The sequence below is a fragment of the Malaclemys terrapin genome, chromosome 1 (genome assembly GCF_027887155.1).
Source record: "Malaclemys terrapin pileata isolate rMalTer1 chromosome 1, rMalTer1.hap1, whole genome shotgun sequence".
Classification (NCBI taxonomy): Eukaryota; Metazoa; Chordata; order Testudines; family Emydidae; genus Malaclemys; species Malaclemys terrapin.
The window spans coordinates 73,399,146-73,413,737 of record NC_071505.1 but is presented as its reverse complement, the minus strand read 5'-3'; the positions used below and the strand labels follow the sequence as shown (position 1 = coordinate 73,413,737).

General features: G+C 38.3%; 1 protein-coding gene across 8 annotated transcripts in view; it reads left to right on the top strand.

Moving 5' to 3' along the window:
* Window positions 1–14,592, top strand: part of PPFIA2 (PTPRF interacting protein alpha 2) — a 642,959-nt gene that overhangs the window by 551,326 nt on the left and 77,041 nt on the right. For all 8 annotated transcript variants that reach the window (XM_054027372.1, XM_054027381.1, XM_054027368.1 and 5 more), the window contains 3 exons: window positions 6,670–6,907; window positions 10,720–10,749; window positions 12,098–12,228. In XM_054027372.1, the coding sequence (XP_053883347.1) occupies window positions 6,670–6,907; window positions 10,720–10,749; window positions 12,098–12,228 (399 nt within the window). The remainder of the gene's footprint in view (window positions 1–6,669; window positions 6,908–10,719; window positions 10,750–12,097; window positions 12,229–14,592) is intronic.

Here is a 14,592-nt window from a genome sequence, read left to right as displayed (position 1 = left end):
GGTGTTTTTCCTGCCACAGGGATATTAAATTTAATTATATTATGGTCACTATTACCAATTGGTCCAGCTATATTCACCTCTTGGACCAGATCCTGTGCTCCACTTAGGACTAAATCAAGAATTGGGTTCCAGGACCAGCTGCTCTAAGAAGCAGTCATTTAAAGTGTCAAGAAACTTTATCTCTGCATCCCGTCCTGAGGTGACATGTACTCAGTCAATATGGGAATAATTGAAATCCCCCATTATTATTATTGAGTTTTTTATTTTAATAGCCTCTCTAATCTGCCTGAGCATTTCACAGTCACTATAACCATCCTGGTCAGGTGATCGGTAATATATCCCTACTGCTATATTCTCAGATAAGATGATTTTTATTCATGCAATATGTCTTATGTAAGAGGGTGATCATCTGTTTTATCCAAACTGAACTAAAATTTAGATTTATTAATAACATGGAAAAGATTATTTTAATTCCCAGAATATGATCTACATTAGATCTTTCGTCAGATATCAGTTCAGAAAATACTGTAGACCTTTTATGGCAATTCTTAAATGGATTTCAGGCAAGAAGATTGATCTCAGCAAGGGACCTTTTAGCTTCTTTTATACTTTAGGCATTATGGCTCCTTTCATTTAATGTCTCTATTTTCACATTTCACTCTAAATCCTCAGCCCACCATCTTTCAGGTTCACATATTACTGCAATTCAGAACTGGATATTTTTCACCCCATGAATATATATTTATGGGTCATAGGAAAGTAAATGGAAGCAGTATGTTGTTTATAAACTATTATTAAAGAACACAGTGGGAGCAACCTAGGGCAGTATTTGGGCCCTGTGCATGAACATCGGAGTGGTTCACAGTAAGAGAGTAATTTTACCATGAGAATGAGTAAATGCCGCATCCCATTTTCCAGTGAAACGAAATGCATCAACCTTCATAGACAAATATTTCTTACTCGTTAGTTTGTGGGGATAAAACAGACAATTTGGTTTGAGTGTTTTCTCTTGTTTTATTAGTATGGATTATTTTTAAAAGACCTTTCTAAAGGTCCTGTGTATTCATTTGGTTTCAAATTCATATTCATACCTTCGCCACAGAAAATCACATAGATCCATAAATTTCCTATTATATGGTGGAAGAAGCCACTGCATAGTTAAGGATGAAGCTAGTGTCTCATTATAAATTCAATTTTTCAAGAATCGCTGTCCTATCTTTCCCATAAAGAAACAAACCCTCCTAAAATTTCACAAACCACATCTTATCCCAGGGTAGGTGGTTTTTTTCCTGACTAGTTTGGAAAAAAAATAGAAACAGGGGTTTTACAATTCTGGTGATTAAAAAGGTTCTTTGTCAGATTTTTTTTTTTAAATAATTTTCAAACTTATTCTTGGCTTGACTTACAAACTGCATTTGTTTTGTTTCATTGGCCTAATTTGAGGGGAAGTACCCCTTAGTTTTGGTTTTCTGGAGAGGGAGGGCAAATGAAGGAATTACAGGGACATATCAAATACAGATCCAGTGAATGGGCATACTTATGCCCCACTAAGGTAGGCAGCAGAGAGATTAAATAGGGGCTCATTAGAGCAAGGATGTAAAGGAGAGGCAATAGGGAGGAAGCTTTCTCTTTTCCTCTCTTCCCAGCCTGAGGAGGAAATAGGTATAGGAAGCTCCCAGGCTCAGACAAGGAACAGTGGAACAGAGAAACTGACAATCTTGCTCACACAGAGTAAATAGCCTGTTTTCAAGAGACATCATAAATGGATGTTTGGCTTTCCCTCCATCTGAAGCCAGCCATCCCTTTGTCTGTTTCTTTTTCTTTTTTTGACAAGGCTGCGGTAAACCCTCTCTCTGGTGGGCCAGAGTGGGGAACACTGTTCAGAGGAGTTTATGCCTTAAAATGGCAGGACACAGTATTTTGTTTCTTGGTTGCATTGTGTTATACTACAACATTACTGTTGGATAACGGGGGACTTAACATGTTTGCTGATAGACACAATAATTAATGTAGTCAAAAAGACAAACTGGCAAAGTTACATAAGCCTAAATACAGTGGACTCAGTTCTCCACTGTGCCCAGCCTGAGCTCAGATGCAATGCAGAAGAGGGATGAGAGGAGCTGATCTTAGTTTCCTGGCCACATTGTAAATTTTAAAATATTGATGGGAGGGGAAGCTTTAACTTAAGCTGCTGGCAGATCTTTCACCAACAGAGCATCATGCTCTTCCATGCTTCCTCTCCTCCCGTCTGCAGACATGGCCCCCTCCCTTCTCCTGATTCAGGCCCTGCCTCCCCTACCTACCTCATGCACTCCCCCTACCCCCTGGCAGACGGAGACTCCAGCCCAATGTAATCAACCATTTTATAACACTAGTGGGGATTTACTTACATCTACTTACTACAATGAGACAAATTGATAGAACTTTAATATAATTTAATGTACCATGGGACTATGTTCCTTTTGAAGTCTCTCCTACAGGTGTAGTAAACTACATGAAAAACAACTATGTAGACCCAACAGCAAAGTTTCCTCACAAATGAACCCAGAGAGGGCAAAGTTTAGGTTGGGTGGAAGTGTAAATTGGGGTAGGGTTATGATGAGTGATGAAAGATTGTGTGATGTCAGGAAATTGTGATTGCAGCCATCCCTTAACTGTTCATTTGCAGATTTTTTGTATTTCTTTTTTTCCATAAAAGTTATAGATTTTTAAGACATATAACATAGATTTGAGTGTCTACACTTTTTATTTCCCCCTCTCCCTGCCCCCCCATGTCTGGTTTGATGATAAAAAAGAGAGAGAGAGAGAGAGGTTTTCTCTTAGTGGCAAATTCATATTCCATATATAAGGTAAAATAGTACAATAGACATTCAACAGTGTGTGCTTCCTTTTCTGTTATCTCCTTTTTGTGATCTCTACTGATACAATATCCCTGAAGTCTGACATGATTTTACATTTTATCCAAAAATACAGTGCGTCTCCAAATTCCATGGATTATTTTGAGTTGTATCTGGAGACCATACACTCAGCACACATGAAGTAGAACTGCATTAGATGTGTTTTACACAATAAAACAAAATGAGTAGGGTACATTTTAGGGCTGTCAATTAATGGCAGTTAACTCATGCGATTAACTCAAAAAATTAATTGCAATTTTAAAAATTAATCATGATTAATCGCACTGTTAAGCAATAAAATACCAATTGAAATTTATTGAGTAATTTTGGATGTTTTTTCTACATTTTCAAATAAATTGATTCCTGTTACAACACAGAATACAAAGTATACAATGCTCACTTTATATTATTATTTTGGATTACAAATATTTTCACTGTAAAAATGATAAACAAAAGAAACAGTATTTTTCAATTCACCTGATACAAGAACTGAAGTGCAATCTTTTTATCATGAAGGTGTAACTTTCAAATGTAGATTTTTTTTGTTATATAACTGCACTCAAAAACGAAATAATGTAAAACTTTAGAGCCTAAAACTCCACTCAGTCCTACTTCTTGTTTAGCCAATCGCTAAGACAAAGAAGTTACTTTACATTTACGGGAGATAATGCTGACTGCTTTTTATTTACAATATCACCTGAAAGTGAGGACAGGTATTTGCATGACACTTTTGTAGCCAGCATTGCAAGGAATTTACATGCCAGATATGCTAAACATTCGTATGCCCCTTCATGCTTCGGCCACCATTCCAGAGGACATGCTTCCATGCTGATGACGCTCTTTAAAAAAATAATGCTTTAATTAAATTTGTGACTGAACTCCTTGGGAGAGAATTGTATATCCCCTGTTCTGTTTTACTCACAGTCTGACATATATTTAATGTTGTAGCAATCTTGGATAATGACCCAGCAGATGTTCATTTTAAGAACACTCACAGTAGTTTTAACAAAACGCAAAGAAGGTACCAAAGTGAGATTTCTAAAGATAGATAGAGCGTTTGATGCAAGGTTTAAGAATCTGAAGTGCTTTCCAAAATCTGAGAGGGACGAGGTGTGGAGAATGCTTTCAGAAGTTTTAAAAGAGCAACACTCCAATGCAGAAACTACAGAATCCAAACCACCAAAAAAGAAAATCAACCTTCTGCTGGTGACATCTGACTCAGATGATGAAAATGAACACACATTGGTCCGCTCTGCTTTGGATCGCTATCGAGCAGAATCCATCATCAGCATGGACTCATGTCCCCTGGAATGGTGGTTGAAGCATGAAGGGACATACGAATCTTTAGCACATCTGACATGTAAATATCTTGCAATGCCAGCTGCAACAGTGCCATACAAACTCCTGTTCTCACTTTCAGGTGACACTGTCAACAAAAAGCTGGCAGCATTATCTCCTGCAAATGTAAAAAACTTGTTTGAGTGATTGGCTGAAGTAGGACTGGATGGACTTGTAGTCTCAGTAATCAAAAATAAATATAAATGAGCACTTTACACTTTGTATTCTTTGTTGTAATTGAAATCAATATATTTGAAAATGTAGAAAACATCCAAAAATATTTAAATAAATGGTATTCTATTATTGTTTAACATCGTGATTAATCATGCGATTAATTGCAATTATTTTTTTAAATTGTGATTAATCACGATTAATTTTTTAATCGCTTGACAGCCCTAGTAAATTTGTTTTTTTAACTATCAAATAAAGGATTTCTTTTCAGAAGATTCTTATAATAGCTTTTGTATTTTGGAGATAGCTGGTTGCATTACAGATCATCAAAAAAATTGTTTCCCATTTATCAATAAGACATGTTCCACTAAAGCATTATTACTAACATGCACAAGAGAAGGGAAGACCACACTGTAGACATCTGTGAGGCAGCCTGTTTGTCTCTATTTCAAAACTTAAGGAGCTGCTACTGACTTCTTTGATCCCATCTTTGTATCTTGCACAATTCTTTCATCTGCTCTTTCTGCCTCTAGATATACTAATACTTCTTCCTTTCCTCCTATATGAAAATGTGTAATTGTGTTGCCCATATGTGACTGAGAGGGCAGATGGGGATGAAGAAAGGACAAACTACTCATAAATGAGTGCCTTTTTGTACATTACGTAGTGAAATTCATTCAGAAACAGATGGTCCCTGTAGTGAGTCATCCCCTTTTTAATACACTGTCCAGAGAAAACCTGAAGTCTCTGGCACAGTTACTGTCCCTTGCTCCGGCTACTTTGTGACTTTCTGGTGTCACAAAGCAGCTGTACAGCTGACAGATCTAGTTCTCTGAGGATTCCCCTGCCTAGAGGAAACCTTGGGTGCATAGAGTCACTATGCCCACTGCAAGGGTCCTGTCTAGGGTATCTCTTGTCTGACAGAATAGCCCCTTGGGTCCTACTCAGTTGGCCCTCAACCTCAGAGTTGCTTTAATTTACCCTGGGGACCAGATTGAGGGTTCTGTTGGGAGTTCATGTGGGTGCAACCCACATGCTAGCACATGTATTTATTAGACCAGGGCCTACACTACAGGAATTTGGGTTTTGTTTGGAGCATCTGCCCTGCTAATACTGATGAAATCATTTAGGTGGGAAGGAGATGGAATTAAACACTAGCAAGTAACCAGACCACTCTCAGGAAATGAGTAAAGAAGCTTTTTGAGAATGTTAAGTGCAACACAATGGTGAATGCTAAGTTGTGTCTCCCATTTATTCTTTGTCACGTCTCTCTGCTGGTGAGGACTATCTGCCTTCCTGCCTTATAGTTCTTATTGAGCTTACTCCCTGAGAGCAGGCAAAGATATCCTCAAGAGCCACGCTGAAGGTCTTTGGGATCCCTTTGAGTGGAAACCAGTGGAAATTGTCGGAGGTCCTGCATATTGCAGATTGAGGTCTATAGGGCATAGCACAGTAATAGGAGTGTCGAGCTCTCTTGTTCTTTTTACTCAACATAGGTAAAGAAGCACTAGACATATGCTGCTACTGACACGGAAGATCACCCAATGTGCATTGCCTTCGGCAGCCCACACCACTTGAAAGGCCACTTAGCAGGGTGGAATCCAGACTTAGCACTAAAAGTTAATTATAATGCTATGAATTAGTCATACTGGTTTTAGAATATCACTGGGAAAATGCTACCAACTGTAGACAGTAGAAGCAGTATAAATAACATAACATAAATGCTAAATATAAAGCTTAAATACATAAAACAAGTTAGTGTTAGATGCAGTAGGGGTAACTTCACAAATCCTCTTGTTTGATTTCCTGTTAGATCAGCACCTAGAATATGGGTCCAATAGGTTTTGCAGGTGCGGATTCTAATACTTGCAAATATTAGAGTTTATCCAGTCTGCTAGCACATTTTTGTACCTGCAAAGTGTATGCAGAAATACGTGTGCCTGTATTTTGCAAGCTCACTAGTAGTGCTGTAGTAGAGGACCTTTTGAAATTTTACCCAAACTGTTTTTATAGTTAAATTGTTGTATATTAGCAGCCTTAACTGTGAATAAATAGTTACAAGGCAGTATTCTTAATACAGTTTTGTTCCTCTAATGTTTATCAAACTGTTATGGGTTTACTCACATCTACTCACATAAAACTTCTGCAAAGGTAAGTTCATACTCAACTATTCAAAGAAGCGAAGTTACTGTTAGAGCCTGAAACACACCTTATGTAGCTGACACTGACCAGAATATTATCATATGCTTTCTCACTCCATAAGGTTAATTCAAGAAGAAAAAGAATCAACAGAACTGCGTGCTGAAGAAATAGAGAACAGAGTAGCTAGTGTCAGTCTAGAAGGCTTGAATCTGGCTAGAGTTCACCCAGGTACATCTATCACTGGATCAGTGACAGCTTCATCGCTTGCAAGCTCTTCTCCTCCTAGTGGGCACTCGACCCCTAAACTCACCCCTCGCAGTCCAGCCAGAGAAATGGATCGCATGGGGGTCATGACACTGGTAAGGAAATGTGTGATGGCAGTTTTGAGCATGATATTTATTAAAATAAACTGATCAAATTGGTTTTGCTGTTTGCCTAGTCCTTACCAAGCCTCATCTACTCCCTTGTAGAATTTGTTTTGTCCATATTTTGTTGTCTCTGCATATGCACAAGAGCAAACTATGGCAATCCATAGGAAAAACAGGGAGTATGGTAAAAGACCTGGTGGATTAACCAGGATTTTCAATGACCTGAAACTCAAAAAAGGGTCATACTAAAAAGAGGAAACTAGATCAAATTACAGAGGATAAATATAAAAAACCCACAAGGACAATATTCTAAAAGTCAAGGCACAAAACAAGGTTAAACTATCTAGGAAAATAAAGGATAACAAGAATTTTTTTTACAAATACATTGGTAGCAAGAGGAAGGCCAAGAACAAGGTAGATCATTACTCAATGAGAAGGGAAAGACAATAACAGAAAACATCATAATGGCCTAAGTGTTTTTTGTTTCAGCTTTCATCAAAAAGGCTAGCAGTGATCACAACTAATGTAGTGAACGTCAGTGTAAATGGGGTAGGATCTGAGGCTAAAATAGGGAAAGAACAAGTTAAGAATTACCTGGACATGGAAGATGTCTTCAAATCAGCAGATCTTGATGAAATACATCGTTAAAGAATTGGTTGAAGAGATCTCTAAGCCATTAGTGATTATCTTTGAGAACTTGTGGAGGATGGGACAGATCCCAGAGGGCTGAAAAAGGGCAAATGTAGTACCTATCTACAAAAGGGGAATAAGGACAACCCAGGGAATTACAGACCAGTCAGCTTAACGTCAATACCTGAAAAGATAATGGAGCAAATAATTAATTTGTAATCACCCAGAAAATAATAAGGTGAAGTAACAGTCCGCATGGATTTGTCAAGAACAAATCATGTCAAACCAACCTAATATCCTCCTCTGACAGGGTAACAAGCCTTGTGGATAGGAGGGAAGCAGGAAATGTGATATATATCAATGTTAGTAAGGCTTTTGATATTGTCTCACATGACAGTCTCACAAACAAACTAGGAAAACATAGCCAAGACAAACCTGCTGTAAGGTGGGTGTACAACTGGTTGGAAAACTACTCAAAGATTAGTAATCAATGGTTCACACTGAAGCTGGAAGAGCATATTGAGTGGGGTCCTCAGGCATCTGTACTGGTTCTGGTTCTGGTTCTGTGCAGTATCTTCATAAAAGATTTCAATAATGGCATAGAGAGAACACATAAAGTTTGCAGATGATACTAAGTTGAGAGAGGTTGCAAGTGCTTTGGAGGACCAGGATTGGAATTTAAAATAATCTTGACAAACTGGAGAAATAGTCTGAAATACGTAGGATGAAACTCAGTAAGGAGAAATGCAAAGTACTTAGGAAGGAATAATCAAATACAAAATTGAAAATGGCTGCCTAGGAAGGAATACTGCAGAAGAGAATCTGGGTGCTTATATTGGAACACAAACTGAATATGAGTCAACAATGTAACACTGTTGCAAAAAAGCAAACATTATTCTGGGATGTATTAGCAAGAGTGTTGTAAGCAAGACATAAAAAGTAATTCTTCCACTCTACTCAGAACTGCTTAGGACTCAACTGGAGTACTGTGTCCAGTTCTGGGCCCCACACTTCAGGAGAGATGTGGACAGATTGGAGAAAGACCAGAGAAGAGAAATAAAAATGATTAAAGATCTAGAAAACATGACCTATGAGGAAAGATTGAAAAAACTGGGTTTGTTTAGTCTGGAAAAGAGAAGACTGATGGGGGACATAACAATCTTAAAGTACATGAAAGATTGGTATAACAAGGAAGGTGATAAATTGTTCTCGTTATCCATTGAGGACAGGACAAGAAGTAATGGGCTTAAATTGCAGCAAGGGAGATTTAGGTTAGATGCTAGGAAAAACTACTTAACTGTAAGGGTAGTTAAGCACTGGGACAAATTACCTAAGAAGGTTGTGGAATCTCCATCATTGGAGGTTTTTAAGAACAGGTTAGACAAACACCTCTCAGGGATGGTCTTGATAATACTTTGTCCTGCCTCAGTGCAGGGGACTGGACTAGATGACCTACTGACCTCCCTTCCAGTCCTTTGTTTCTATGATTCTATATATGGGTTGTACGGTTTTTGGAGGAAAGACTAAGTTGTGTTGGGTTTTTATTGTCTCTGTACAGTGCTTAGCAGAGTGGGGCCCTTTTCTCTGATTAGGGCCATTGAGTACCAATGTAATAGAAATAATAATTAATAATAATTAGTAAAAAGTATTGGAACCAATTTACATAGGATTTTTATTATAAGCAATGAAGTCTCAAATAATCCATTTAATAAAACATAGCTTGAGGCAGGGTTGAAGGCTGTTAATCCTAGGTCAGATTTAAATCTCGAGCAAATGCTTTACAAGGCCATTATTGATAATCAAACCTTTTAAAACTTATTTTTAAAAGTGTTTTAGGTGATTTTTTTCTGTTTTATAAAAGTGGCACATTGTGCATTTCTCTGTATATGCTTTTCAAGGCCAGTTGCATGGGATGACTTGTTTTCCCACATTCCATTTAACCTGTATTATATTTAAACCACATATAGTGTGTTTGAATATTTCTTAAACCACCTGTGTTCCACCAATGAGCATGAAATTGATATTGAATCATTTCAAAAAAATTATTCTGAAACTAAACTAAATGAGTGGGGAAAGTGCTCTGAAAAAGTTTGTCCAAAAGATTCACATTTCGGTTCTAATGAAAACTGCAAACAAAAGTCCAGCAGACGAAGGAGTAGAGGCATTTCCCCCACTACAAGACTTAGCCAGGTAGTTATGGAATCCATTGGGAGTCTCTAGCAAATAATACACTGAGCATGTTACAGTGCTACTGCCCCCGCTCTCAATGTGTAATTATTTCAGCAGGTATGGTTTGCCTGTTCCAGCTGCCTGGGGATGGATAGGACAGACTGACAAACTCTCTTTGGGTGGAAGGGTTAAGTTGGGAGATCCTCTTGGAGGTTTAGATTCTATAGTACACAAACTTCCAAATAAACCTATAAGAGTTGGCTAGATGCCAATAACTGAAGCCAGATTTCACAGGACAGGTCTATGTAAATTTGCATAAAAGAAACTCTGCAGGATTGTTGAGCTCTAGCTGTATATCACAGTGACACATTTGCCTAAAGTAGAAGTGTTAAGCGGTTGAACAATGTATGTTCTAGTAGACTTCCATGGTGAGATAATGCCTGTGGTCAAGAGGATTGGTGTTTTTGATGAATTATTGAAAATGTCAGGTACACAAAAATATTCATTCAGATTTACCGTAACAGGATAGAAATTTCCCTCTGTCATGTACTGCAGTTTGTGTGATGTTTTGCTTTCATATCTGTTTTTCAGTGAAATATTTAAAAAGTTTTAAACAGGAGAGAGTTGCAAGAAAGCATTATCCTTTTATTATTGTTGATTCTTTAGGGAGGATTTATGGGAGATATGGGAGGAAAGGAACTAAAAATGAAAATTTTAAATCATGTCTGAAAACTTTATTTCTTTCCAGGCACATGAAAATGAAGGGGACTTGTGGGAGTGGCTTATTATTTGCAGGAAAGCAGGGCTTTGTGGTGGGTTCTCTAAATTACTGCACTCAGAAGGTATTTTTAAGTTATGTCAAGGGCATCTGGAGAATATGAATAGGTATTCTTGTCGCTATTTCTATGTCAGAATAAATATATATGTGTAGTCTGAGTGTTTCTTTGGTCAAATAAGGTTTACTAATAATTCTTTTTTGTTGTTGCTTTTTTCATCAACCGAAGCCAAGTGATCTAAGGAAACATCGACGAAAGGTATGACACTCGATATTTTAATGATAGATTAGCTGTATTAAACATATTTTTTTTTCATTTCTAATGCCTTTTACTTATGAAACTTTTATGTCATTTTTATCTAAACAATTGGAAAAATGTATTTTCATTTTTATTCCAACTTGAAAATGCTTGTGAGTGAAAATCAACAATTAATTCAGTGTTAGGAGTTAAGTTTCTCAGGTGACTTTATCTGATAATTCATCTTTTAGTGCAACTATTAAGAAACACTCCATCATAAACCAAGCGTAGTTACATTCTGAGTACTTTCACAGAACATTTTGTTCACTCTTCTTATTGATGGAGCAGCCATAATCTTTAAGGTTGAGCTTTGTCTGTGCTGGTACAATATGCAGCTATGTATATAACTGGGATAGAATGTCATAATGTTGGTATAAGAGAGATTAGCAAAGCCATCAAAAACTGTGACAAAATTCCATTTCCTTCACGCTTATGATCTAGAAATTTGATCCCTTCGTAAACAAGCTGTGAAAACAATCAACTTGATCCTGCACAGTCTTAACTCATGAGTGTCAGGAATCAGGGCTTGCAGCAGAGCTAGTCTCCAGGCAGCCTCACTGGTATAGCTGGCCTGTCTGATTAGCCATGCTGCCTGATTGGCTGCAGAAGTCAGCAGGCTGGCTTTTACACCGGCATCAGCTCACTGGCTTCACAATGTTCATGCCCACCACTGTGACTAGTCTTGTGTTACTTTGTTCCTGCTGCTCCTGCCTTGCACTGAGTCCTTGCCTTGAACTCCTCACCTGATACCCAGCTCACTCTAGTTCCTGTCCTATGACTTGACCCTTGGCGCTGGTATCCAGTTCCTGCCTTCCAGTTTGACCTTCGGCTTTGACTCCTGACTATGGCTCTGACTCTAGCCACTAAGCCTGATGCCTGCTCCAACCACTAGGCCAGACACCTGCTCTGACCACTAGGTTAGACCACCCTTGTTCTAGTCGGACCAGAATGAGAAACTTTGAACACATGAGTAGTCCCATTGAGTTCAATTGGACTACTTGTGCATAAAGTTATTGTATGCTAAGGTCTTTGCGGGATCAAGTCTATTCTGCATAATAGGAACAGTCTGCTTTTCTAAGTGATTTCTTTCATTTACAATATACATTTTAGGTTGGCACAGTTAGAACATTTGGTCTGTTTCCTAATACTTTCATGGGGTTTTTACATAATCCTAACATTTGCTCATTTGCTCAGATAATTTCAATTGATTCCAGATCTCATCATTTGACAAATACTTGAAATACTTGCTGAAATTTCCAGAAGTCTTGAAAAGCTGATGCATACTTTCACTGATATATTTGATTGGTAGATTGCAGTGGTAGAAGAAGATGGACGTGAAGATAAAGCCACAATAAAATGTGAAACCTCTCCTCCTCCAACACCCAGAGCCATCAGGATGACTCATACCCTTCCTTCTTCATACCACAATGATGCCAGAAGGTAAGAAGCTCATAACATGAGTCACAAATTCACAACTTGACCACGTTATATTGTTTTAAAAGTATATGATTCTTCTGATTTTCCAGCACACCCTGACCTTTTTTGAGATTGTATGTCCTGCAAGTCAGAAAATGTCCTTTTCTTTGTCTTTTCTACAATCCCAAGTACTACACTGGTGCTAAAAAACAAATAATAATATTGTCTGTTTCTCTCTTATGTCATGTCTTTGGTCTAACTTTAAGTTATAACTACTTTAGAACAGTTATAATATTCACCTGAAAGAGTGCTGTTAAATGATGATAATCCTGATGGATGGAGAAGACAAGGACAGGGGGAATTCAGGGCAAGAAGTGCCTATGCATAAACAAATCCTGTATTTTGCAGGAGGCCAAGAGACAACATTGATGTGGATATAGGGGATGAGTAAACTGAGAATCCAGAGAAGAGGGACGAGTACATTCATTAAGGCCAGGTCTACGCACTAGAAACTTTTGCCAGCGTAGTAATATCAGCTGGGGTCTGATTTTGAATGACATTTCTGTGCTTGGCAAAAGCCCTAATGTAGATACAGTTATCCCAGCATAAACGTGTTGCCAGAATAGCTTATTTAGCTTGGGGAAGCAGTATAAGTCATACCAGCTAACGCCCTTTTTTGCCAGTATAAATGGTGTCCATACTACGGTTTGGAACCATATAACTATATCAGCAAACTTTTTCTACTATAAACCTGGCCTAAGAAAGAGAAAATATTTCAGGACTGGAAATATTTGCTGTAAATTAATTTTCCCTAGGTTCACCCATTTGAAAAAAATAGTGAAAATGAATTTTGAAACAATCATTTCTAGTGATAGCTATGCAGCATTGCTCCCTAACATGAAAGATATGATGTAAGTATCTGACCAGCATTTCTTCACTGGTTATACAGTAATTATACAAGAAAAAAATACATATCCAAAGAGGTGAAATAAAATCACTGAAAGAGGGGAAAACAGTTGTGAAAAGAGAAGAAATAAGGGAACACAAAAAGAATCACAGAATATGATTTTAAAAAATGGAAAGGAGCAACTAGATAAACATAGAAAGCAGGTACAAAGTTTTAAGAATTAAAGAATATAGGTGAAAAGAAAAAGACACGAGAAAAACTGGGAGAGAAAAGATTTTTAAAGGAGTATTTTATTCATAATAATTTGTTAATTTCATTAGTTGATGAAACAAGACCCCATTTTACATTCATTAACAAAGTGATATTGCACATGTTGGAGATTGTTCTCATGTATTGTCATTATGAGGGATTAGAGAAACTGCCATCCAGCATAGCAGAGGTTAAAGAAAACCTTTGGGTTCAGCTAGCCCCACACCACTATACCTGCAGCCAATCCCGGGCCTGGGGATGCGGGGAGAAAAAAGGGAGCCTGGCTCAGTTAGGGGCTGACTGGCGAGGAGGCAGGAGCTCTCTGCCTGCCTGCCTGAAGGGACAGATCAGCTACCTGCCAGCCAGTGCAGTCACTTGAGACAAGTAAGAGCTCCCCTGCCAAGGCTGCAGATAAGCCCCAGCACCTGAGGCAACTGACTAGGCAAGCCCCCGGTAAACTGGACTAGCGGGGTCATGCCTCAAACTGAAGAGACTTGTAGGAAGTAACCCAGGAAAGCAGGTCTTGACTCCCTCCCAGGAGGGAGACCTATCTCCCCTGGTTAGGGTGATCTACACGGGGCCCTGGACTGGGATCTGGTACAGAGGGAGGGCCCGTATCTCCCTACCATCTCCTCTGGCCTTACAGACTGAAAGACCAGTGATATAGCCACTAGGCAGCCTGTCCACGGAAGACCCAATTACAGTTACACAGTGCCTGCTCAAGATGGTGAGAGATGGGTCTCAGCATGAATGATAGAAATTACACATGGAGGGAGATGGTTTTGCCACTGAGTTCAGTAGGACCAGAATTTCACCCAGAAAAATAAAATTAAATAATCAAATCCATTTTCCTACCAGTGCAAGATTGTTGTTTCCTACCATGCATTAGTGTTTGTCCAGTCTAACTTCAAATGTACCAAATTTTGAGGATTCCAACAGTGGTCTGAGGAGATTTTATATTTTTTTCCTGATACACAGCATACATTTTTCCATTCTTAATTTTATCCCTATCAAACTTAATTATAAAATCACCTTGTGCCACTCTAACTACTTCTTCCCCTTGGTATTTATATCCTTGAAATGTAGATGGTTGTATCCTCCTGACTGTTGTGTTCTACTTATAAGCTGATCAGTGTTATTTGATACAAACCTTAATTAATTATAGTGGATTATTCGAGGATGACAAATAACCAACTCTTTTACTCACATGGCTGTGTCTTGGCCAATTGGAA